Source organism: Apostichopus japonicus, chromosome 13, assembly GCF_037975245.1.
Source record: "Apostichopus japonicus isolate 1M-3 chromosome 13, ASM3797524v1, whole genome shotgun sequence".
Lineage (NCBI taxonomy): Eukaryota > Metazoa > Echinodermata > Holothuroidea > Aspidochirotida > Stichopodidae > Apostichopus > Apostichopus japonicus.
Window position 1 is genome coordinate 6,956,531 of NC_092573.1, and position 26,518 is coordinate 6,983,048.

A 26,518-nucleotide genomic window follows, 5' to 3' on the forward strand; every position below is an offset into this window, starting at 1 on the left:
CAAAGAAACGTTCCCCATACGTGGAAGTGCGAACAGTAGGAACAGATAGCATATGTTGTACGCTTGAATGAAGCACCCTGCTAGGTCTGTTATATCTTGCATTGATCAATCGTTTCATATACGGTCGCCTTGTGACAGTCTCAGTATCTTCAGGTCGTGTTTCTGATCAACTTTTTGTCATAGGTGGTCGATCAACTGTTGACGAATATATCGACGAGTATGTGGAAGGAACCGGGAGCGATGGCCAATCAGAAGCTCTCAATACTAGAGGCGAGAAACAAGAAGAAGGTAACGCAACAAGATACCTCGGCAGGACAGCAGACATCCTCCTCATCGGGAGAGGAGGAGGACGTAAGCGGAGATGAAGACGGCATCTTCCTCCACGACGTGGTCTTCGACGCGGAGAAGATGGTCAGTTGCAGCATAGAAGGGGGTAACATCCTAGTCCATGGGTCCGGAGGTAGGGGCTACGGTCTAGGTGCAACTGTTATATCCAGTGGCTGCTATCAGTGGTCGGTAAGTCGGTAGAGATCATTTGATGTTGAAATTATGTTCAATGTTGTTCGTCATAGAATAGAACAAGGTTTCATGATTTAGTAGTAGTCAACAGACTAGGACCCACATATTAGAACACTATTACTCAAGACCAGCAGTGGACAGTGAGCAGGAGGAAGAGTGGGTCTGGTTGGGAGATGGAGCAAGCTTGCCATCGGCAGAAACTGTGTTGTACGTTACTTAATATTCCTTTTTTTCGAAATGGGTAAGAAGAGAAGGACATGGTGCTGGACATTTCTAATGTAGCAGAAGCTATGTAAGTCTAACCAACTCTTCACGGTAGCATGCAGTCCATTTAACTTCGGCAAATCAATTTCAGGCCATTTTTGGTTGGATCATACAGAAAAAAAGTAACCAAATATACAACCCTTTTTCATCTAGTAAAGAATTTTATAGATGGTATAACTTTTGTATTGTATAGTAATTAGATTATTAAGCAATAGATACAATGTTGAGAGACGTAATGCTTTACTCTGGTTCATTTATTACATTTTGCAAGTCTTCGATAGCCTGACTCAATTTTTGCCATATTTGGTTTTTGCTTCCAGTTTTCCATTGTGAAAGAAAACAAGGGCAATGAAGGGACGTGTGTCGGAGTTTCTCGTTTTCCAGTGTGTGATTTCAGCCATCGTACAACCTCAGACATGTGGCTTTACAGAGCATACAGTGGGAACCTTTACCACAACGGCGAACATTCCCTGACCCTTACTGCTTTCACTCAGGGAGATAGAATCACATGTGTATTAGACATGGAAGCTAGAACATTATCATTTGGCAAGAATGGAGAGGTAAGAGTATTTTATCAGAAAATAAGAATATAGGCCATTCTGAGATGTGTCTGTTGATTTTTGGGATTCTTGTTTTGATGAAAGTAAGATTGTCTTCTGTTTCTTCAAAATAACATCATTGAACTGTTAGGATTAGCGAGGATAATATTTAGAACGGTCGTGGGGGGGGGGAGGGATAGGTGAGTTTCTCCAGCAGAATAGCACTTTGGACACCTTTATAATATTCATAGTAATCAGCAGTTATTTTTAAAACGCTTTAAAGCGACCAAAAATGTGGGGGAAGCCTGCTAGTGCTTATGGTTTACAACTTATACATCGGGTGGCTTCGAATTCAACATTTTAACTCAAATTTGGATTTAAAAAAAAAAAAAAAATTATGACATGTATTTTTGTTTTTCTGAGTAAATAAAACTTGATTAGGATTTATTTTTCAGAGAACTTTGCAAAGGAATAATAGTAATGAGATTGTGGACACTATTTGGTGGTTTTATCTGCCAAAGACAGCAAGACATCATCCATTCAGTGCTGTCAATGCTAATTCATGGAACGCATAATTAATTCTGTTATAAATTCTAACAATTTCTTGAAATTTTGAGACATATGTTCCGTATTTGTGGAATTTCTTTCATTTCTGTATGATTTTGTGATTATAGGAACCAAAACTCGCCTTTGAAGAGATGAATGCCACAGAACTATATCCTGTTGTTATGTTCTACAGCAGTAACCCTGGAGAGAAAGTGAGTCCAAAAGAGATTTTCTGCAGGGTGGTCTTAACATCGTTTCGATTGTTTGGATTGTGAAGTAGCTGCTTTCTCGAAAACTCTCTGAAAGAGGAAATTTGAAAAGTGCATATGTATCATCATTTTATTTGGCAGAGAATGTATATTTATATTCAATTGCAGCCACAGTGTAAATAGAAGTCTTGTAATACTGCTTCTGGAAGGTTCTTGCACATCTAAGGAAATGACTCCTCAGACATGTAACATCCCACTGCTGCCACTGTGTATTAATGTCAGTTTCATCACTGTTGCAGAAATAGGTCTTAAGACTTGTAACATGTAACTGCTGCCACCAAGGATTACCAGGCTTATTACTTTTTCAGGGAAGTTTATGTACATGTAGGGAAATATCATGTGAGATTTGTCACATCCCACTGCTGCCCTGTGTAATGTCAGTTTTATTACTGTTGCAGAAATGGCTCTTAAGACTTGTATCATGTAACATCCCACTGCTGCTACTGTGTATTAATGTCTGTTTCATCACTGTTGCAGAAATAGGTCTTAAGACTTGTAACATGTAACTGCTGCCACCAAGGATTACCAGGCTTATTACTTTTTCAGGGAAGTTTATGTACATGTAGGGAAATATCATGTGAGATTTGTCACATCCCACTGCTGCCCTTTGTAATGTCAGTTTTATTACTGTTACAGAAATGGGTCTTTGGACTTGTAATATGTTACTGCTACCACCAAGGATAACCAGGTTTATTACTATTTCAGGGAAGTTTATGTACAAATAGAGAAATAGCAAAGGAGACTATTACATGGTGACAGCACTGGAGACTTGTCACATCCCACTGCTGTCACCATGTAACAGCTGTTCATTGTTGTTGCTACAAGAATGCTCAGGACAAGTCATGAACCCCTGGTCGAAGTAATACCTCTGCTGACTCGTTTCGATAAGAAAAACACTCAGCTTTATCCTTTTGCAGATTCGAAATGACTCATGGTTTAAGAGATTTATACTGCAAGGATTGTTTTGGAAGATTTATTGTCTACACTCATACACAATTAAAGCCATTTGTAGCTGGGATTGTATGTTTTAATGTGGCTAAAATATTCTCTTTCGCCTATAGGTAAAAATTTGCGAGATGCAAGTCAGAGGAGCGCCTAGAGATCTGTACCCAGGTGATCCACAGTGTTCGCCCACCCCCTCCCTTCTCGCAGAGGCCCATGTCTCCCTGATTCATTCCCTGCATCGGCATACCACCTGGCAGAGCACCATAAGTAACTGTTTGATCGATAGACTCTCAAAAGCCGGTAACCTCTGGAAGTCAATGTGTGAGGGTAGATGTGGCAAAATTATTCCAAAAGGAAGCGATATGAAAGGTCACGTTCATGACACAGAAAAAACAGAGGAGAATGTTGAGGCTGAACAGGAAGAAGGAGGTGTCCAGTTGAAGGAGGAAAGGAAAGAATCTCCAGAGGAAGGAGATAATCAAGGGATAGATGACAAAAAGAAAGATGATTTGGATGTTAAAGATTCAATTGTGCAAGAGGAAGTTAATGGTGAGTTGCTATGACAACAACGTGCTAACCAAACTTGTTATTTACACTTACGGATGACATACCTCTGAGTTAAAAAGAGCAATCTGATGAAATGATATCAGACATAAAGCATTAAATGGCATTACAATACCTCCCACTAGCCCCCTCCCACTAGCTCCCTCCCACTAGCTCACTCCCACTAGCTATCTCCCACAAGCTCACTCCCACTAGCTCCCTCCCACTAGCTCACTCCCACTAGCTCCCTTCCACTCCCACTAGCTCACTTCCACTGGCTCTCCCACTAGCTCACTCCCACTAGCTATCTCCCACAAGCTCACTCCCACTAGCTCCCTCCCACTAGCTCACTCCCACTAGCTCCCTTCCACTCCCACTAGCTCACTTCCACTGGCTCTCCCACTAGCTCACTCCCACTAGCTCCCTTTCACTCCCACTAGCCAACTCCCACGAGCCCGCTCCCACTGCCATGAGCTCACTCCCACTAGCTCCAACTCACTCCCACTAGCCCGCTCCCACTAGCCCGCTCCCACTAGCCCGCTCCCACTAGCCCGCTCCCACTAGCCCGCTCCCACTAGCCCGCTCCCACTAGCCCGCTCCCACTAGCCCGCTCCCACTAGCCCGCTCCCACTAGCCCGCTCCCACTAGCCCGCTCCCACTAGCCCGCTCCCACTAGCCCGCTCCCACTAGCCCGCTCCCACTAGCCCGCTCCCACTAGCCCGCTCCCACTAGCCCGCTCCCACTAGCCCGCTCCCACTAGCCCGCTCCCACTAGCCCGCTCCCACTAGCCCGCTCCCACTAGCCCGCTCCCACTAGCCCGCTCCCACTAGCCCGCTCCCACTAGCCCGCTCCCACTAGCCCGCTCCCACTAGCCCGCTCCCACTAGCCCGCTCCCACTAGCCCGCTCCCACTAGCCCGCTCCCACTAGCCCGCTCCCACTAGCCCGCTCCCACTAGCCCGCTCCCACTAGCCCGCTCCCACTAGTAAGTGAAATCTGTTCCTTCAATATTGTGAGCTTGATATGTTTTCTGTGTTTTGCCTGCAAGAAATGATCATGGAAGGGAAAAGAAGTCTGTATAGACATTTTATGATAAACCGTTTACCCAAACAGGAAGACAAAAGTTCCAAAGAAGCCCACAACTCACTTATCCAGATTTTAACTCGTTATGCGATTCTGTTTGGCCAGCTCTGGCTGTAATCCGTTCAGTAGATAATGGCTTTATTATTACATTATCAAAGGCCACAACTATGGTTGCTTCTCTTATTTGTCTTATCCAGATTTTAACTCGTTATGCGACTCTGTTTGGCCAGCTCTGGCCGTAATCGGTGGAGTAGATGGAGGCTTGCGTATGGGAGGGCGCTGCACACAAAAACAAACAGGTCGAGAGGCAACTTTACTCGGCATTGCCAAAGCTGGTAGTCATTGTGCTAAAGTTCAGTGGGAAGATGGAGAGGCCAATATCAGGTATGGGGAAAATTGCTAGCATTAAAGATTGTTGGATATGCTAGATGAAGTTCAAACTTTGGAATTCTTGTAAAACCTAGCCTTCCTGCATATTGGTAGGCTGTGAGGAACTGATCGTAATGCTCAGTGTGTAGACTATGCAGTCCAATCACTGTAATTGATGAGCCTCAGATGTTTAAATGGTCATTTCTCAAAAAATGTAAGTGTTTTAGAGATACCACCTGTACTGAAAACTGTGTCTATTAATGTTCTCCAACATATCAAAGATATTATTTTGTGCAAACTCATCCTTTCATGGAGCATTGTGGGTTGGGTTGTAAATTCATATCACTCGGACCAAACCGTGTAATTTTCAGACTTCTTTTGATAACTTATTATTCTAAAAGATTCATGACCGACTAACCAGTTTGTTGACCAGGTTATCCTTGACAACAGAAAATTTGGTAAAATCCATGTAAAAAAATTGGCCACATGAAGTAAATGCTTCTCAACACTGATTTTTATCGCCATAGTGATACTCATGTGTCCAACTTGGACGCCATCATACCGCCGATATTCCAGGTCAACTCCCTACAAGGTCTGGAGGCCCAGCATCTGTTAGATTTAGCTCACCTCTCGGGACTGATGGAGAGACCAAAACCAGCCAAGAAGGAACTCGACAAGAGGCAGGAGGAGAACAACAAGGCAGCCATCGATGAGCTGGAGAAATCCCTGGATGCAGATATAGCTAGAGCTATGGAGGAGGATACCACTCAGGAAACCCAGGCAACCGAGGCAGGAGCAGCCGATGAGGGGGAGGATGGAGGAATCATGGCACAGAGACACAGAACCGAGATGTATATAGCTGTCAGTAAAATGACACCAGAGCAAGAACAGCAAAGAGTTACTTCTCCGGAAGAACGCGAAGTAGGATCCAAACACCGTGACACAAGTGACGTCACTAAGACAAAACTTTCTAGTGGAAGTGACAGTCACATGACAACTGCAGGTGCTTCTTCCTCTTCGTTAGCAACGAGTGAGGGGACTCATCACCACGGTAACCAAGAGACTGAAAGCGTCTCCCAACCTGGGAAGGAACAGAATCTACAGCATCGCAGCAGTGACATGGGCCTGCCGGCGGAAGAGGAGAGCCTCCGTGTAGCTCTGCTCCAGACGTCTGCCCTGAAGTCTCTGAACGCTATATTCTGTTGTAGTAAGTATGCAGAGATGCTCCTGGTACCACCCGTAGCGCAAAAGAGATCTAAATCTCCAGACTCTTCCGGCGAGAAGAAGAAGAAAGCAAACAGTAGTAAAGACGGAGATAAGGATGTGGAGGAGATTGGTAAAATGATGGCCAAGATAATGAAACAGTTGGTACAGAAGGCTGTTATACCATCCCCCATCAGGAGATTAGTATCTGTGCTTGAGTTGGAGAGAGCCCAAAATATGCTGGTTAAAATGGCAGCCGAGGCCCCATGGGAAGCAGATTTACAGCAAAGAAAGCCTGTGGAAGGTATGTAAGCCATGCAGAGCAGCATATTGTGTGCAAATGCACTTTTGTCTTTCATATTTGGTTGCTTGCAAGATGACAAATAATTGCTGAAGAGAAGAATACCCGCTACCCAAAAAGAGTGGAATACTTAGGTCTGGGTGAACATGTAAGGATGTATCACCCATGTATATATAAGACTGGGGGATTGCTTTGTAGTACTGGAACATGTAAGGATGTGTCACCCATATATATATATAAGACTGGGGGATTGCTTTGTAGTACTGGAACATGTAAGGATGTATCGCCCATATATATATAAGACTGGGGGATCGCCTCATAATACTAGAACATGTAAGGATGAATCGCCCATAGATGTAAGACTGGGGGATTGCCTTGTAATACTGGAGCATGTAAGGATGTATTGCCCATAGATGTGAAGACTGGGGGATTGCTTTGTAGTACTGGAACATGTAAGGATGAATCGCCCATAGATGTAAGACTGGGGGATCGCCTCGTAATACTAGAACATGTAAGGATGTATCGCCCATAGATGTAAGACTGGTGGATCGCCTCGTAATAATGGAACATGTAAGGGTGTATCGCTCATAGATGTAATACTGAGCGATCATTTTGTAATACTGGAATATCTGCTGCTTAATAGTACTGTAAGGTATCTACTTCTTAAAAGTATTGTGAGGTATCTACTCCTGTGCAGCAGGCCTGAAGAGAGGGTGGGGATTGGGTGGTCAGGATGGGCTACAAACCCAATTAGTGATCTGGGGACCAAAGGGATAAAGGATAATGCTTTGATGCCAGTAGTGTGAGATACCTAAAACTGTAAAATAATTTTTTAGGATGGTTAGAATACCTTCCAAGTTGCAGGTATATGCTTTTTCTTGCATTTAATCAACTTTGTTGAATTAATGGTACTCAAGTTTGCTTTGTGGGTATTATGTTTAATGTAAAGTTGCCATTATAGCATTATACAACTTGTTTATGCTTCGATGGGCAATATCCATCTTCTCAGGTACTACGTCTTCTAGAGGAAGGGATGGCAGCAGACAGGATCTACAGGCTGAACAATGCCAACTAGACCATTCCTCGGAGGAAGTGGTAGGAGGGGTACTATCCGCCCCACCCACGCCATCCTCAGTCCCACGGACTACTCCACCCTTTAGAAACTGGTTTGGTAGATCTAGACACCATGCATTCAGGAAGAGTTTCAGAGCGTTACCACGGGCACTGCCTTCTCCTGATATAACTCCACCACATTCACCTGAATTTGAAAGAAGAAGTTGTAAGTGTAGTCAGAATTCATTGCAAATAACCAGACTTTATTTGGAAAATATTGACCAATGGAGAATCTGCCAATCAGGGAATAAATTAAATATCTGGTCCGCATGACTATTGAATGCAGTGCACAATGAGTAAATGGCAGCGTCTGTACACTGAGGCGTACTACTCTCAGAATGAGAAATAAAACTCGCATCAAAACCGGAAGACTGCTACACAAGATGTATGTACTTCATTCTTACAGGTTCCATGCAGCTCCAGATAAATTTGATATTATTTCTAAAAAAAAAAGAATTCAATTTGTAACCAGGATATTGACCGTAACCTGTCATACGTGAAATACAAAACTGTATTGCTCTACAGACAAATTATCTCCACAATCATGGATTCTGGACAGGAAAAAAAAATTACTGTGCAATAACCTAGGGCATGTTTTTACAAGACGGCATTAAATATCTTGTTTGCTTTTTTCGTTTTTTATTTATTTATTTTTTCTTCTGCTAACAGCACTGATGTTTCGTCCAATTACAGTACCCTCCAGTTCCAGTGCTAGAAATATGGCCACCAGGCGTTCCCCATCACCGCCTCCCCCGCCAATAGCTGTTCCATTACTCGAAATGGGTTTCACCGTCAGACATATCCGGAAAGCCATGACAGCCACTGGTCAGTACTTCTCATTTCCAGGTTCAAAAAACGCTTTAAATTAAAAAACTTAAGTTTCCCTCAAATTCAACTATGAGGTGCAGAAGTATATTTTAAAATGACAATATGAACCATAGGTTTATCATGTGTGTTAATGACAAAAATATATCCACACATACTGCAAAGAAAAACAAAGTTGACCAATGAGAATCTGTCTTCAAATACTAGCTAAAGAATTTGATTTGTAGGACTGACAAAGTTCCATATCTTGGAGTTATATTGTTGCTTGCTATGGAAAGCTTAGCTTGAGATTGGACACCACTTTTTTCAAACATTTTAAAGCTGAGAATAGAATGTAGATCCTTGGTGCATAAATTGAATCATTGTGGTAGAGAGTTTTGGTCAAATGGTTAAGGCAGTGGACTTGTAAACTAAGGTTATCAGGTTCGAGTCCTGATCATTATTATGTTGTGTCCTTGGGCAAGGCACTTTATCTCCATTGCCTCTCTTCACCCAGGTGCATAAATTGGGACCTGCGATGTTACTTGTAAATATAGTTGTGTGCGCCGGTTTGTGGCTGCACCCTATGGGAAGTCCCTGGGGGACACATGGTGCACTGTAGTGCCCCAGGAGAGATTGATTGAATTGTGCACACTTTGGTGTGTGGGTGCGACGAGTTACCAATGACCAGGGGTTAAGTTGTAAAGTCATGTGAGGAGGCCTTAGCCTCATATAAGACTATAAACCTTCAACTTTTTAAATTTGATCGGTAAAACACTTAAGACCTGAAATGTTGTAATTTAAACTGACAGGTTCATCAGGTGATTTGGATGCAGATCACATCAACACCTTGGCTACGTGGATGCTGGAGCATCCCAGTGTGGAGGAGCTGGAGGAGGAGGAGGATGATGTCCGAGGAGCTAGCGCCAGGGAACCTCCATCTGAGGTCACTTCTAGTAACCTTACCAACAGAGACGAGAATGTCACCTTCATGATAATGTCTTCTGATCGATCAGCGACCACCTACAGCTCAGAAGAGTGAGTTCTCCCACCCCTATGCCCCATCATCCCTCCACACATACTTCACCAAAACTGAAACAGAAAATAGAATTTATTTGATGGTTGGCAGCATTGTACCATTCCCCCCAAAAAGTGTATCAGTAGAATGTACATGGTTATTTTTTATGATTGTCAAGCAAACACCTTATGGTGAACTCAACCCTACGAATCCCCCACCCCCCCTCCCTAGAAGTGACTAAAATAAATGAAATGATGATGGTGGTGATGTTGCTTATGGTGTTGGTTATAGAGATGGTGGTGGTGGTGTGGTGGGGTTGGTTGTGGTGATGTTGTGGTGTAGGTTATGGAGGTGGTGTTGGTTATGGCGGTGGTGTTGGTTATGGTGGTGGTCTTGGTTATGGTGGTCTTGGTTATGGAGGTGGTCTTGGTTATGGAGGTTGCCTTGGTTATGGTGATGTGGTGGTCTTGGTTAATATGGAGGTGGTGGTGTTGGTTATAGAGGTGGTGTTGGTTATAGTGATGTGGTGGTGTTGATTATGGAGTTGGTGGTGGTGGTGGTCGTGGTGGTGGTATATCCCACTATTGACAGTCTCTTGTAAACTTTTGAGGCAGAAAAGTTTATCTTTTAATGACCACAAAATGCCTATGCTTCTGTTTTACTGGGATGCAGAATGTCCTCCCTCTTGCAAGTATTGAATGTTATTCTTTCTTTTTTTAACTTATCAGATCAAATATGAGTACAGACATGACTTTACTGGATATGGCCTTACCCGTGGGGGAAACCAGACATTCACGCCCAAGGAGAATCAATGCTGTCCTGGATTTATCTTGCCTGGCAAGCACCATGGCTGAAAGTTTGGATGGTCAGGGTATGACATACAATCCATACAAATATTAAGCAATGTATATAAAGAGTGTCGTTAGTTATGATGGTATAAATTATTCATCATAAATATGAATATCAGATATGATCAATAAAGCAAATGTTCTTAGAAAATGTGTTTAGAAAAAAAAAAGAAGCAATGGGTGCCACAATGCAGGAGTGTGCTCTATAGTCATTGCTTCCTAGAAATTGGTTCAAATCTTAATTTCTGAAGCTGTTAATATTGATGTATTCCAATGTCAGGTATTAATGTAAAACCAAAGTTGTTTTCCTCGAATGATAAAGAAATATTTTATCTCACAGAAAGCAGTGATGTACACCGAGATGTTTTCTTCAGTGATGAAGATATGGACATGGAGGAAGACGAAATTGATTTCTTGGCCAGCTCTGCAGCGGAGAGAGAACTACTAGGGATGTGGTTCCCGATGGTGAGTATTTCACAACACAGAGACGATGAGGGGGCAACACACTGTTAGAGACACTGGGCAGGGGGGGGAGCAAATGTCCAGAAAAGGAAGGGGGTCTAGCAAGGAAATTTTACTCCCCCTGAAATACAACAATTCCTTCAGAGTCAGGACTTCAAATTATAAGTTAATAAAATAAATAAGCTGTCTGCAGTATCAACATTTCTGTCTTATTGTTGTCCTTTCCTTTTTGTGTGTTTCTTAGTTTCAATCGCAGATTGCTCAAATCTTCTGTGAACTATGTGGCAGCAGTACTTCAAATTTCAATCGCCACATGCGCAGCGTCCATCCTGGCTGTGGAAAGAACTGTGGTAGCCACGGTTACAGGAGCGATGGCGTCTATGTGGACGGCTGGATAATGGCGGCATGCGGGACCGGTAGTCCTTATTACCTCATGTGTCCGACCTGTCGTCAGAGCTACCTGATGAAAAAGGAGGTGAAGGAAAAACCGATCGCTACGGAGTTTGGATCCTTGACGCAATCTTCAGCCAGCGGTAAAAAAATATCAAAATTAATTTTGCTTTCATTGGCTAGAGCATGTACTATAAATAAATCAACCTAATAGGTTAAGGATTAGGAAAGTTTACAAAGTTATGAAAAAGAATTGGCTTAACTTAATTTTGTCTTAACTCTGAATTCACAATTTGTTATGCAATCTAATTTTTAGTACAATTGTCATCGTTTAGTTCCTCAGGTTTGATTGCAGATTGAAGCTGAAGTAAATCATTCTTGCCAATCATTGTTTATTTATTTTATTTTTTTATTGTTTGTCCTCATTTCTCTAGATTTTGCAGAATTATTCCTTCCAGATGAAATGATGGGAGAGACCAAAAAGGCCGAGACTTTTGAACAAGTTATGAGTCGTCTGGGACTATCCGACTCCAGACCAATTCTGGACCCCGTTCGATTTGTCGATCCCGACCCTCTCGGTGGAAGATCGGTCCCGGCAGGTACTACACCATGCAACCAAATGCAGAGGCTGGGTAAGTCAGGATTGAGATGGTACTTTAACTTTATTATGATTCATTCTGGGTATTGTAATCAAATATCAATAGTGTTATAATGGATCGAAGATTCTTTTCTTTTGCAATAATTATCCCACCCCTGCAAACGGCAACCTCCATTGCTTTCCAAGGAAATTAGAGAAGAGATCAAAACATATTCTGTGTATTGTGGCATTTTGAACTATATTTTGTACCATCTCTGGTTGGTGATCTTAAAGACATTGTAACCAAAATGATATGTAGCAAGTGGCCATGTCTTCTTTTAGCTAATTTTGTCAGGCTTGTTAATACACTATTAACATGACCTGTCCGAAACTAGACATGCACAAAACATAACATATTAGCACCAGAGACATTATAATTCTGTATCCTCAATGACCTGTATAGTATCAACAAAAACGTTTCCTTACTTGTCGAAACTGAAAATGATTATAAAAATTAAAAAGAAAGCAAAGGAAGTAAACACCAAGAAACACAATCACAGAAGCTTGAAAATATCTCTAACTGAAAGACTCACTAAGCTTGAAAGCTGATCTTGAAATCGAATAAACTGTTTTCTATCAAGTCCTCGGAATTTAATGAATGAAAATGTCCGCCAGCGGTAGAATACTTGTATCCTTAAAAATTCAAAAAATGGATTCACAGATTGTCATCAATATTATGTGCCAGTATTTCTTAAGCGTAGCTGTTGCAAGAGAGCTCCCTATGCTTTGATTTTACAAGAAATAATCCACACCTTGCATCTTCAAAAAATTGTACCTTTGACTAGTTTTCTAAAGACTTCTTTCAAGCTGGATAGAAAGCTACTTGTGGTGATTCTAATTTCTTTTTGATTGCATAGATTCATTGCTAGTGTCTCAATCAACAGCACCGGCTAAGTCTAGTCTAGCCGAACAGATCACACTGCTGACCAAAGCCCCGGAGAGGATCTCGGCGCTGAGGAAGACTACTGCTACAATCCAGGTCCTGTTGGCCCGGTCCATTGTCATGAGGGCCCTGTCACTTCTCTCTGTGAGGTAATCTTTAATACCAAACAGCCAATGTTGTATTGTATTCTGCAGGGATGAGCCTGGGGTAAAAACAGAACATGGAACTTTGCAAAAATTGTGGTATAGGCTCCAGTTTGCGTATGCAACAGTGTGTTAGGATAACAGTTTTTGTTCCCGAGGTAGAAAAGAAATCACGGATATTCGCGGAAAAAGCTTATGTCTGATTCTGTAGCTTGTCTTTTGCTACCCATTCTGTAAAAAGAGCAGCTGCCTCTTAAAGCATCAGACTTCTTCATCTCTCCTCCTCCTCAACTTTTGTGTTGATAATTGTTCAATCCTTGTCGTTTTAACACAAGTGGTAGCAAACTGAACTGAATATTATTTTTCATTTAAACAGGGTTCTATGTCGAATGTTTTTGTTTTTCACACACTTTCAGACACAAAAATTTGGAATATTTAACTTCTTTCTGCGTGTGCTCTGTTGAATGTTGTAGAAAAGGATATTGAGAAAAGTGCCCCCCCACCCCCCCCCAACTTTTTTTCCAAGTGATTATGTTCGATTATTCTCTAAAAAGCATTTGTAAGTTTAATGGTAAAATTTAACTTTGTTAGAACAACTGAAAAACTTTGTGAAAGCACATTTATTTGAAACCCTTTAACCCCAAATGCTGCTTAGTGTAATATGTGCTTTTAATGTTCTGTTTAATCATATACAGCATTCCTGGCAATGTACTATAAAAGCTTTCTGCTTTTCTTTTCTATTTTTTTTCATTTATTTTCTATCTTAGTGGATCCATATGCAACTTATCCGAGGGTCTGGACAGAATAGGCCTGTCCGACATTCAGTTGATTGTTCGCCTCATGTGCTTGGCCGCTGCCGGCCGTACCGACATCCCCACCGGGGAATCTTCTCCTGTTGATAACACCAGGGATATGACCTTTGGCCAAGGAGTCTTGGGTCATGGGTCATCCAGCCTGTCGTATCTAAGCACAGCCATCTTTTCCTTGGTCTCAAGCAACCCGATATCAGCTAGAATGTTGATGCAGCTCTGTACTAAGGTAAGCTTCTTCTTTTTTTTTTAAAAAAGGGCTCATCACTTTTTTCATATTTTAAGTTTCATTTTAAAGCAGTATCAATTTATAACCCCTTCCTCTTCTTCCTCTTCTTAAAATATATTTATTCTTACCCAATTAGCTTTGTAGTATACTTAAATGCTACTACAGAGTGCACCCCTGGCACTTTGAATCTGACAATTTTACACAGAATAACCACTCTTTATTGGCAAGCCCAGCCATAAATAAGAATTGAATGTGTAGCAAGTGGTATGACAGATATATAGTAAATCAATAAAGAATGACACACCAGAAATATTCCACTTCACGACCAGTTTCGTCCTTTTGGGACTCATCAGGCGAAGGTAGGAATCGAACCCCGGATCTTTGTGTCACGAACCGAAGTCCCTACCACTCGACCACAGTGATTCTACTGGTGTTTGAAAGCATATAAATTGGCTTAAATAACTGTCATTAAGGGCCTATTACCCAATTGTTAACAGAATGACCACTCTTCATAGGCAAGCCAAGCCGTAAATAAGAATTGAATGTGTAGCAAGTGGTATGTGTAAAATTGTCAGATTCAAAGCTCCAGGGGTGCACTCTGTACAATCATAACACTATATATATATATATGTTTATATGTTTATATTTAAATTATTATTATTATCTTTTTTTTTATGATTATTATTTTTTATTATTATTATCATTATATTTATTATATATATTTTTTTATTTTTTTTTATTTTTTATATTTATATATATATTTATATTTAATTTAAGCACTAGGTTTGGTAGATATACTGACAAGAACACAGAAAGGTACTACTTTCTTTATTAAACATATGTTAAAGCTATAGCTATAATCCATATGCATAACACAATACGGGCATGTAGGGGACACACAAAGTCACAGTATACCACCATAGACTGTATCACCTCCCTGTTTCTCGATCAGTGCGAGTCACCTGACTTATATTTGCAGTTTAATAGAATTAATCAGATGAGAGGAACATGATGATGGTAGACTCTCATTTGGTTTAACATCTTCATCTTCTTCTTTCACAGGACTTACTGTCAGCAGCGTGCGGTATTAACGTGTCCGCCATCGATACTCGCCAAGGTAACCTCAGAGAGGACCAAGGATGTTCCGATCAGAGAGCTCTCTCTGCACCTCGATTTGCGGTGACCCAAGCATTGGTGGCGCTTTTGGTAGATTCCAGTATGAAACAAGAACTAAGTAAGATACCAGAGAAATCTAATGACAGTGAGTATAAGAAGAGTTCATAAAGTTTGTTTATTGAACAGTTCTTTCTGTATTATTATTATTGTTGTCCAGGCCAGTACAGAAATGAAGGTAACTGTCAGTTATCTGTGGGACAGACTTATTGCATCTTGTCAACTGCAGGATATGTTACCTGGCTTGTTTCTGTTGTCTGAAAAGATTTCACAGTGTGAAAACCTTTTCAATTGTATTATGTTATTTTCATTTGGTTTAAATTGGTTATCTATGAATCATCATAAGGCATTTGTTTCAATTTTTTTCAATTAAATGATTCTTACCATCCACAATTTCCTTTCCCTTGGTTCAAGTAAGGTATTGAATTAGGAAGACTCTTGAATTAGGAAGAATCTTTCCTGGAAGTGAAAGTGCTTCAGATGTATATCGCACTTGATTTTATCTCTGTTAACCTAGATCCACCTAAGCCTTTTTACTTTCCCCATGATCTTAGCAGTGACTGGATCGTACTAATATAAGATTTGACTGTGTCGTTTCTCTCTTCTACTGCAGTTTTGGACACCAGCTCCATCGACCCTCAAATGACCTCCCTCCTTTTGACAAATGCACTCGCAGCTTGCTGTTTGTCCAACCGGATTTCCTCCATTCATCGACAGTGGGCAGCGCAACAGCTGGTTAGGGTTCTGGCCAATCACAACCTGCCAGAGGTTAAGGACACTAGGTTGACTTTTGCCGACCTAGCAGGTGACCTTCCACCTTGCCTGACCAGCAAGGTTGAGGCCCATGGAGGTGGAGTAACGGGATGTGTTGTACACGTCAGAAAATCACTGCTAGCATCTTGGTGAGTTCAACCATTTCAAAAACTAAATCCTTTCAAAATTAATCTAAAGTAAATTGACAAGTGTGCTTTTCCAGATTTAGTTTTTCACAACAGAGAGACAACACAGCTTATTAATAGTAACTGCACACACTGCAAGGGCTTATATTGTCCATTTCTTAAATGGACAACAAGCCAATCCAAATATCTAAACCGAATTGCCCAAAAGCAATTTTGCTTGCATTTTCTCTGCAAGAGAAATAATTAAGGTATTTGTATTTTTTATTCCTCTTTGTTCAGCCTTTTGATTGAGTTTTTGAAATAAGAAGATGTACGTTTATGACTTTGGACATGATAGGTTCAGTTGAAAGCCACTCTTGGAAGCTAAAATATGACCAAACCTAAAATATTGCCAAAATCAAAGTTTTACTTTGCAACTTTCTTGATTCACTAGTGGTAAAGATGGACGAGTTCGCATCTGGAACGTGCCGTCTCCTCAGAACAAGCCCACACTACAGCAGTCTTGCACCTTCACCGGCTCCAGTGACTTGGTCATCTCGGAGGGGAACCATGAAGGGGGATTCTCCATAGGACTGTTATGCTGGGAGGCTGGAGGCAGGGTCCTAGCAGGAGCTGCCGACAATCTTGTCAACATATGGTTCACAACAGGTACGTTAATTGCACTGTGATGGGTGTTCTTGATGGTTAGTTTAAGTACTTGGTTATTAGTATATCGTAGGAAATGAAGGTCAAAGGTCATCAAGGGGATCATTATTGAGACATTCTAATACCTGAACTGCTTCTTCCGTAGCACTGAAAGGGTACTCAATTTTGGAGTTGCAATTCATTGGCGGATAACTTTCATTTAGGTTTCCCATTGTTTGAAAATATGCTGTAAATCCATTTCCTCACAAGGTCAGCAAACTTAAGGCAAGACTCATCATATATCAAAGTCCAGGAGTATCCTCTGGTGTATATAGTCTCAGTTTATTGCAATGACAGTGTCTTGACACCCCCTTCCCTCCCGCCTCCCCTTCCCCTTCTGTAGTAGCATCCCTTGTATGTTCTGGTGTATATAGTCTCAGTTTATTGCAATGACAGTGTCTTGACACCCTCTCCCCACCCCCCCCCCCCTCCCTCCGTCCCTCCTTTCTGTAGTAGCATCCCTTATTGTATGTGTCAAATTTATTGCTGTTATTCAAGCCATTAACAGCTCTCATTGGATCAAGTCAATATGAGATTTAACTGATGCTCTGTCAAATGTACTCAACCAAAAACATTTTTCCGAGATATAATTTTGTAGTGAAAGTCAATTCTTTCCATACAATAATAAGAAATTTTCCCTCTTCGTTGACTAGGTGGAAGAGGCCAACTTGACGTTCAACCAAATATTGTGACAGCCCTGGCCTGGCCACAGACAAAGCTCTTCTTCGAGGGTAGAGCAGGCACAAGCACGGACTTATTGCTGATTGGTCGGCTGGATGGTTCAATAGGAATGTTGGAAGTCCTGGACCACACTACCTATCATAGAGTAGAATTGGAACAGTGTTACCGGGAAGGAGGTTTGTGCTCCAAAAAAAACAATTGGCAATAGGCTCTCAAATCTTTAACCATTCTTAGCTAAAGTTTGACCCCAATTTTATCTCCTTCAATCTTTGTTAAGTATATTAATTAATAGGTTTAAAGGTATTGAAGACTCGCCCCGAACCGTGTGCCGCACTCTGAAAAAGTTAGCTTTCCGTTGCTTGCTAATGACATTTTCTTCTTGTCACTACAAAATGCAGACAGTAATGAAACGTGAGACCTTGTTATCTTGTATCTAGACCTGAGATGTCCACGCTGCTATGTACACTGTGTTGTGGGTATTAACCGTAGCTGTATGTATTGACTGTACACTAGTGTCTAAATACCGACGGTAGCAAGCTATGTGTGTATTTTCTGGGATCGATGGTGGTGTCTAACACTTGTGTTACACCTCATTCGAAACTAGGTCAGATTACCGACATGAGACATTTCTTTGAGCGCAAGTCTTCACACCCTTTAAGGAAGCTGTCTATTGAAGTGAGACTTGTTTTTGTTTTTTATTATCGTGAAGGTTTACAGTAATGTAGCCTACTATTTAAGAGTATTATTTCTACATGGATATAGTGATGTTAGTGTTTGAAAATGATGAAATGCCCTTGTGATAATAAGATGACATAAGATTTTGATAAATATGACAAAACTAAAAACTCCATTAAAAGTTTCACATAATTGATTATGCAATAGTATGGTTTAACCCCCTCCCTACAATACTATTTGTATCAACAGTGGCCGTTACATGTTTATCCTGGTTCGATGAAGATCGTCGTTTTGCTGTGGGATACTCTGATGGCGCTGTTGCTCTTTGTAGCAAGGACATGTTTGATTTTCAACCGTTGGAAATACTCATTATGCATAAGGTTTGACTTTTGCATTTTTCTATCGATCTCTCTTTTTACCTTGTGGTCTAAAACGGATCAATACTGTTTTGCTGATTGGTCTAATTAGTCTCATTAGTTACTAACATGCACTTAACCTACTTTTTAGTCGAAATTAACGGTATAATTTTTTGCTGGAATTTTGTCTTTGTTCTTGATTAAATGTTTGGCAAATTTTTACCCCCCATTTCACAAAAGTAACATATGATTTTTATTCAACTATTTGTTTTAGAAACCAGTGAATTGCCTGCAGTGGGACCCAACAGGGAAACTGCTCATCTCTGGTGCCCCGGGTGAACCGGTGTCTGTGTGGCTGTGCGCAAACAAGCGTTGGGTCTGCATGTACAAGCTGCGACACAAATCACCGGTTACGTCCATGAGCTGGTGTCCTCTAGCTGGACATTGGGCAGACCGTTGGACGCTGGTCGCTACGTGAGTTCCAATCGACTACATGTGCGACCGTTATTAAACGGTGATATTGATAGTAGACAATAATTAGGTCTCAGTAACAAAACTCTTGCAAGTTATCAAAATAATATCAAATATATGTTGGTGTCACCAATTATTTTGCATAGTCCCCCAACCGACCCCCCCCCCCACCTTCTTCCTCAAGCAAAGAAGGGAGGGATATAACTTTTAACCAGTTGGAAAATATTGCTTGCATTATGGAATTGTCCTTGAGTAAGGAGATATTTTTTGGACTGTCATACTTGATACTAAAGAAGGAAACAAGCTAGCTGTCCTCAGAACCCAGTGGATTGCTCTAAAACCCTTTCTTGTAAGTAGGAATGTTTGACCATTCTTAGACGTTTGTTCGTTATCCTAGAATCGTCTAGGGAGGAAACTACGTATCTTCAGGTGTCTACATTTGACGATGTTTCTTGCCATATTTAAGTGAAATGCATTTAACCCCTTCCCCTTATCCCCCTCCCACCAAAGCAACCTTCTTTTACAACATGACTGCCTGCCTAGCAATCTTTGGTATTAAGATCCAGTATGTACATGGTCCATACATATTCAGGTTTTATGATAACCTTCTCATAAACTCATAATGGTCTTATTTTTTGTTACATTCTATAGCGGTAGTCAAGATGGGTCCATCCATGTATGGAAGATACCATCAAGAGGCGATGACGACGGGAACCAAGGACCCGAGGGGAATGACATGAGCCCGAATCATCCAAATAACGTAAAGAATTTTCTGTATTCGTCACTTTGTTTAGTCACAAATGTGAATGCATCTCTGCATAGTAACTTAATGTTGTTGATGTTTGATTTATTCCACAGGGAAAGTACCCTTTAGCCCAGATATGTTTACATGTGTAATGTTACTACAAATATATGTTAAGTTCAAAGAAGGGAATTTCTCTCATTTGTTGAGCTCCTATTTTGAAATATTCTGCATAGTTCATACTGAATTGTTGAGTGTAGCAGGAATGAGATGGTTGTAGTGGATTGATTTTCTGATCATTGAGTTTATTATCTAGCTGTGGATTAATTCAAACCAAACTCAAGCAATCATATGGTCTTCTGAGGTATCTGGATGTATGAAGCTTTGAGGGTTACTATTCTACAATTGCTTACCGAAAGGCATGCTATTTTTTTATATTTAGTGATATTAGGTTATTTTTATTTGTATCAGCAAAGCATACAACTCATGTTCAATCATTTTCATCATTGCTGGGATACATTACCACCACATTCATGAATATGCATGGAGTCACTGCATAGTCAAGCATCATGCATATATAATAACTATATGTAGAAAGATTTGAGATGCAGTTAATACACTTGAGCTGCACTTATTGCAACATACTTGATTTTTATTATCATCACTGGAACATAACCATGTGCTTTGTCTTTAATCCCTAAAAGAAAAAATAGTATGTACTCTAAGTGTTTAAACTCTGCTAATCTCTTTAATCTCTTTTTTGTATTTTAATAGGTTTTGGAAGGATTTCCTGTCAATAAAGACCAGTCCCCCATCAACTTGCTGACTGTGATTGGACATCAGGCCCCTGTGACTCATCTAGCCCTCTCAAGTAATGGAATGTTCCTGGCCTCAGGTTGTAACAATGGATTAGCTCATGTTTGGGCCCTGCATGTGAGTTCTTATAAGTTCACGTTGGGGTTGAACGGAATTCACCTGCAAAACTTTTCTAAATTTATAACTACAAAGCTAAGGTATGTGTGTGTCATTAAGATATTTGTTTCTGTTAGGTGATCAATTGATTAATTTTTAACAACTGGTCCCAACTCAGATTAGTATATTTGAGGTTGCAAACATGTTGTATATGTACGCTATTTACAGAATCACTCTCGTGAAATCAATAGTGGAGATGCTCTTTGACCTTTGACCTCTTGATTGTCTTTAGGAGGGGTCCATCCTTCAAACCATCCAAGGACCGGCATCAGTTCAGCAACTAGCTTGGGTTGCAGGCTCTGGGCTTGTACTCTGCTTCAAGCAGTCCAGGGAACTGACTCTTCTCAACGTCACCGAGGACTGGTACCAGAAACATCGCAACTTTGCAGTCTGTCGGATGAGCCTGGCAGCACAGGGCATCCAGAGTGTGAAGAAAGCACCATGTTTGAGTGCATTCCTGGAGAAACTCCCTAAAATATTACAGGACCAGTACAATTATGAAAAGGTCTGTAGAACAGAGGGTATAGAAGTCACAAAATAAAAGAAATTTACTACAAGTAATGTAAAACTGAATGGGTTAAAATTAGGGTTAATTGTTTACAGCTCCTATGCTTATATTACAAATTCTGACATCAATTCAGTTAATTTGGGAGAAGAGATTGTGAAATATTCCATCATTTTATGTAGAAATTATTAACTACCTCCTTTACTACAGTTACTTATGATAATCAAGCCTTGCCCCCACCCCCTCCCTCTCCCCTTCATTTTATTCCAGTAACTACTACAATTTTTCTTCCATGAGTTCCCAATTATTTGGGTTTCAGCCAAAGTGGTACAATCAGCCAATAAATACCTTTAAGTGTTAAAAATGATTCATCATTCATCATTTCTTTATTCCAGTATAAATTTACAGAGAAATTTATAATTAGGATAAAAATATAACAATATACAGAACATAAAAAATACAGGTTAAGACATATAAAAGTTTATAAGATTAAGATAATAATGAATGATATGAATGATGATCACCTGTTTCTTATATGTATAGTAGACAAGACCAAGAAAAGTGTGCTGTGAATTGTTTTTCGGCTGCTAGGCTAATTGTTAATGTTTCATTTGAAAATGTAACAAGTTCTTAATTTGTCTGTTCGTGATATTAACACAACAATGTAGCAACATAGTACATTCAAACGGCCTGGAATATTATCATGGGAAGGCAGCTCGTACCTGCTATACGTACCATTCATACATTGCAGACAGAAGCGCTCCTATAAACTACCGATCTTTTATTTCTCAGCCTCACGTTACTTGCGGAGATCAGCTTATCCACAGCAGCTTCTTACAGAACTTGGCTGCACTGGCGTTAGCGTTGAGATTAGAGAGGGCGCTCTTCTACCAACCAAAGCCTCTACACCACTGCATGGAATCGGATGATCACCCTGTCCTACAAGAGTGGACTTGGTTAGCTAACTTCTGCACTGCTTTGAAGTCTGCCTCTGCGCTGGTCACGAGGAGCAATTTCCCGCCAGAATTTGAAGTTCAGAACATGGACAGCAAAGACCTAGAGGAGGACATTAATCCCTATGACAACAGTGAATGGACTTTAGCTATGGACGAAGATGTGATGTCATGGGCAGCTCACAAACCAGAGGTAGTACCCACCTTCCTATTCTTCTCCCCCCTCTCCACTACATCTCCTCCCCGCCTCCCAACCTCCCTCTCCCAAAAGCTCCCTCCTTTTTCCCCTCTTTAGTTTTGGTTCAAAGTTACAGTTTGCTAAAATGATAGACCTTCTTTTTCATAACAATTACAGTTTCAATTTATTTATTACCTTTTCCAATCTTAAAAGAATGAAACTGATTTATGACTATGCCTCAGTCATATCCTAGTGTAGTGCAGACACATATCAAAGACAAAATCAATAGAGACTGATTCAAATGTATCCATTCTTTACTTCATTAGAACAGTCAAGAATTTAAGCCAAAGGTAGGATACTAAGTCTGAATGTATATGTCAAGAGGAAAATGATAAAAAACTCTTTCAAAAAAAAAAAATCTTTCAAAAAAAAAACTCTTTCAAAAAAAAAACTCTTTCAAAAAAAACTCTTTCAATTAAAAAACTCTTAAAAAAAGAAGAAAAAAAGCCTGAATCCTAGAGATGATTTTCCTATCAATAGTTTCTGTTTTGAGATTAGGTTTATTGATTCGTCTACAGGATTGGCAGCTCGGGGGTAAATGTGAGGTGTACGGATGGGGCAGTGGAAGGCACGGCCAACTAGCAGAGACAGGACGAGGCTCCACGACAGCAGTGTTACTGGGATCTTTCTCTTCCGCACAGCAGGTCTGTAGGTGATGTTGCCTATGGCGGTTGTGGTGATCATACAGCAAAACATGTATTAACATCAATAGAGGAAGATCTTGAAATAACTAAAATCAAACTTATCTCATTGCCTTGATGAAAATGTTATTAACGGCCAGATACTATCATATATAACTCTGCTTTGTTTCCATGGAGATAGTAACCATGGTGCTGGAAGCAGCATAAAGTAAGATTTTATGTAATAATCCATTTAGCTCGCATTAACTACTAACTATGCTCATATTTCCAAAATGAAATGTTTTTTATCAGACCTTAAACTACCTTTATAAAGTTGGTAGGTTTAAGTATTTTCCAGGTGCAGTTTTACTACTATGTGTGATCAGTGCATCTTTTAGGTTATATCAATTCAGTTTCAACTTAATGAAACAAAATTTAAAATGCTTCTGAAATGACTTCATTTGATCTTGTTTTGAGTGGTATTCTTGTAGTTCTTTTGACTGATTTTTTTGTTCTTACGATAGATAAAAATTTGCTTTTCTTTGTTCAGCTTGTTTGTGGACACAATTGTACGTTTGTGATTCACCCTAACGGTACTGTATCTGCTTGTGGAGAAGGAAGTTATGGTAGACTTGGACAGGGTAACTCCGATGACCTTCACAGCCTGACTACCATTTCTGCATTACAAGGTATTCCTCCTCGTAATATGTAGACTTTATTTATTCTGCCTTATCTCTTTCTTTCATATTGATCGTAAATGGTTCAATGTTGGATTCTAGTCTGATAGTCTCCTACCCCAAACTGTCTTGGAAAAGGATCATGCTAAAATGGAAATGCCACTGAGCCCCTGTATGTCACTGAGCCCCTGTATGCAACTAAGCCCTTGTATGTCACTGAGCCCATGTATGTCACTGAGCCCCTGTATGTTACAGAGCTCCTGTATGGCACTGAGCCCCTGTATGTCACTGAGCCCCTGTATGGCACTGAGTCCCTGTATGTCACTGAGCTCCTGTATGGCACTGAGCCCCTGTATGTCACTGAGCCCCTGTATGTCACTGAGCCCCTGTATAGCACTGAGCCCCTGTATGTCACTGAGCCCCTGTATATCACTGAGCCCCTGTTTGTCACTGAGCCCCTGTATGTCACTGAGCCCCTGTTTGTCACTGAGCCCCTGTATGTCACTGAGCCCCTGTTTGTCACTGAGCCCCTGTATGTCACTGAGCCCCTGTATGTCACTGAGCCCCTGTTTGTCACTGAGCCCCTGTATGTCACTGAGCCCCTGTATGTCACTGAGCCCCTGTATGTCACTGAGGCCCTGTATGTCACTGAGCCCCTGTTTGTCACTGAGCCCCTGTATGTCACTGAGCCCCTGTACGTCACTGAGCCTCTGTCACTGAGCCCATGTATGTCACTGAGGCCCTGTATGTTTGATACATATTTACCATCACAGGCCATAAAGTAGATAAGTAGCGGCCAAGTTCCCTTTCTCTATTTAGTCATGCATTGCTTTAGCTTAAAGATAGAACTTGAACCTGTTTATATCAATAGCTGCTGCATTAAGATTCTGTCACTTTGAAATGAACCAGTAACTTTGTTAGAGACCATTCTCTGTATTCAAATGATGGAACTCTTGTACAGCCACAGACAGAACCAGGAAGACATTAGATTTGGAAAATGCCCATTTTACCACACTAGAGCAAACCTAATCAAGTGCTGGATTGAACCTGAGAGGCCAGCTGCATCTTAAATTTGCTCTTCAGCTATTGTAAATATGAGTTGGGTTAGAGGTTAAAGTGGATGCACTTTCATCATTTTTTCCCTCATGATCTTTGACTATAAAATAAGACACATTAGTTGTGCTCTCATTGTCCTCTGATCTCATTTGTGTCGTCAGGTTTTGTAGTGACACAGTTGACTACCTCTTGTGGTTCAGATGGCCACTCAATGGCACTCACAGAGAGTGGTGAGGTATTCAGCTGGGGGGACGGTGACTTTGGTAAACTAGGTCATGGAAACAGCGACAGACAGAGAAGACCGAGGCAAATTGAAGCTCTGCAGGGTGAAGATGTGATTCAGGTATGTGGTGTCACTTTGTGTAGGATGGGGTATAACATAGGGCCGAGGGGGGGGGGGGGGGAAGGAGGGGTGAAGGGCCAGGGAGAGGGATGGTTGCAGCTATTGAGCAAATTGAAGCTCAGTGGGATGAAGATGTGGTTCAGGTATGTGGTGTCACTTTGTGTAGGATGGGGTATCAAATAGGGCGGGGGGAGGGGTGGCGGGGGGTGGGGGAGTTGCATTGTGAAGGGCAAGTGAAAGGGATGGTTGCAGCTATTGAGCAAATTAAAGCTCAGTAGGGTTATGTGATTCAGGTATGTGGTATCACTTTGTGTAGGATGGGGTAATAAATAGGGCCAAGGTAGGGGGGGGGTTGCAGGGTGAAGTGGAGGGGATGGTTGCAGCTATTAAGCAAATTGAAGCTCAGTAGGGTGAAGATGTGATTCAGGTGTGGGGCGTTTAATTTGTAGATTATGGGGTAACAAGTGGGACAGGTGGGGGGATGGGAGTGGGAGAGGGATGGTTGCAAATTGAAGCACTACATGGATATGTGGTTTAAGTACAAATTGGAGTGATTTGTCATAATATGAGATTAAAAGGGTAAGGTGGGGCGGGGGGGGGGGGGTGGGATGTGTACAAATTGAAGCCTAAAAGATGTTACTCAGGTACGTGGTACTGTCTTATGTGATATGGTCAGATGGAAGGTGCAATAATATATAAGATGGTTGACAATAAACTTAGAGATGAAAAACAATTAATGATGTAGTAGTCTCTGAAGGTGCATTATGTACATGCATGACTGGATGAGGTGGGTAGAAAGTTAGTAGAATTGAAGAATTTGTGATGTGCTGATTTCAAGGACACTAGTCTTGTAATAATTGACAGCTCTAAAGAGTCATTTAGATGGCTAACTGGTCTCTAGAAGGAACTTGATTCATTTAGACAAGTTTAAGAGTTTTAAGTTAATGTCTCATATCTCACCCAAGGATTTGGTTAGGTGTCCCCTAAAATAACTTGTTGCGTAAATTCTTTAGAATAAACTCCTCTATACATACATAATTTCCAATTTGTTTCGTTGTATGCAGATGGCCTGTGGTTTCAAACATTCTGCAGTTGTCACAGCTGATGGTAAACTTTACACCTTTGGAAATGGAGACTGTGGAAGATTAGGCCATGGGAATACAAGCAACAAAAAGCTTCCAGAGAGAGTAGCTTTCCTAGAGGGACATATGATCGGGCAGGTATGGTTTCTGTTGTTCTTGTAAAGTCATTGCACCATTTAAGCCGACTAATGTACAACCATTTTTTAAACAAATTGGAAGATATGACTTATTATGGCATCATCATAAATACCACAGCTGGTGTATTGTGGCCATGATTACAGTTAATTTTGGGACAGTTTTTACTCTCACTTTCGAGAAGGGTGGTGGGGCTATGCAAAAATTACATGTGCTTATTTGTGAGGAGGATAAAACAGTACCAAGAATTGAGTTCAAGATTAAAAGTAATATCTTCATCTTGAGCAACAAAAGTTCTACAGAGATGACATCTGGACTAAATCAAGAATTTCCATTTTTCC

At 40.9% G+C, this 26,518-nt stretch overlaps 1 protein-coding gene across 3 annotated transcripts in view; it reads left to right on the forward strand.

Annotated features, from left to right (window-relative positions):
• The window catches only part of LOC139978925 (probable E3 ubiquitin-protein ligase HERC1), a 72,623-nt gene that overhangs the window by 35,606 nt on the left and 10,499 nt on the right, over nt 1-26,518 (forward strand). The window contains exons 31-59 of one of the 3 annotated variants that reach the window (XM_071989506.1): nt 184-516; nt 1,104-1,343; nt 1,997-2,080; nt 3,199-3,631; nt 4,904-5,090; nt 5,603-6,582; nt 7,589-7,858; nt 8,362-8,517; nt 9,309-9,534; nt 10,243-10,385; nt 10,703-10,827; nt 11,069-11,357; nt 11,649-11,846; nt 12,709-12,883; nt 13,645-13,915; nt 14,978-15,176; nt 15,702-15,990; nt 16,421-16,635; nt 17,325-17,528; nt 18,277-18,407; nt 18,658-18,857; nt 19,506-19,614; nt 20,371-20,529; nt 20,801-21,073; nt 21,866-22,219; nt 22,783-22,908; nt 23,435-23,573; nt 24,779-24,960; nt 26,025-26,180. In XM_071989506.1, coding sequence (XP_071845607.1) covers nt 184-516; nt 1,104-1,343; nt 1,997-2,080; nt 3,199-3,631; nt 4,904-5,090; nt 5,603-6,582; nt 7,589-7,858; nt 8,362-8,517; nt 9,309-9,534; nt 10,243-10,385; nt 10,703-10,827; nt 11,069-11,357; nt 11,649-11,846; nt 12,709-12,883; nt 13,645-13,915; nt 14,978-15,176; nt 15,702-15,990; nt 16,421-16,635; nt 17,325-17,528; nt 18,277-18,407; nt 18,658-18,857; nt 19,506-19,614; nt 20,371-20,529; nt 20,801-21,073; nt 21,866-22,219; nt 22,783-22,908; nt 23,435-23,573; nt 24,779-24,960; nt 26,025-26,180 — 6,846 coding nt within the window. The remainder of the gene's footprint in view (nt 1-183; nt 517-1,103; nt 1,344-1,996; nt 2,081-3,198; nt 3,632-4,903; nt 5,091-5,602; nt 6,583-7,588; nt 7,859-8,361; nt 8,518-9,308; nt 9,535-10,242; nt 10,386-10,702; nt 10,828-11,068; nt 11,358-11,648; nt 11,847-12,708; nt 12,884-13,644; nt 13,916-14,977; nt 15,177-15,701; nt 15,991-16,420; nt 16,636-17,324; nt 17,529-18,276; nt 18,408-18,657; nt 18,858-19,505; nt 19,615-20,370; nt 20,530-20,800; nt 21,074-21,865; nt 22,220-22,782; nt 22,909-23,434; nt 23,574-24,778; nt 24,961-26,024; nt 26,181-26,518) is intronic. The other 2 variants (XM_071989508.1, XM_071989507.1) reach the window with 2 other exon arrangements.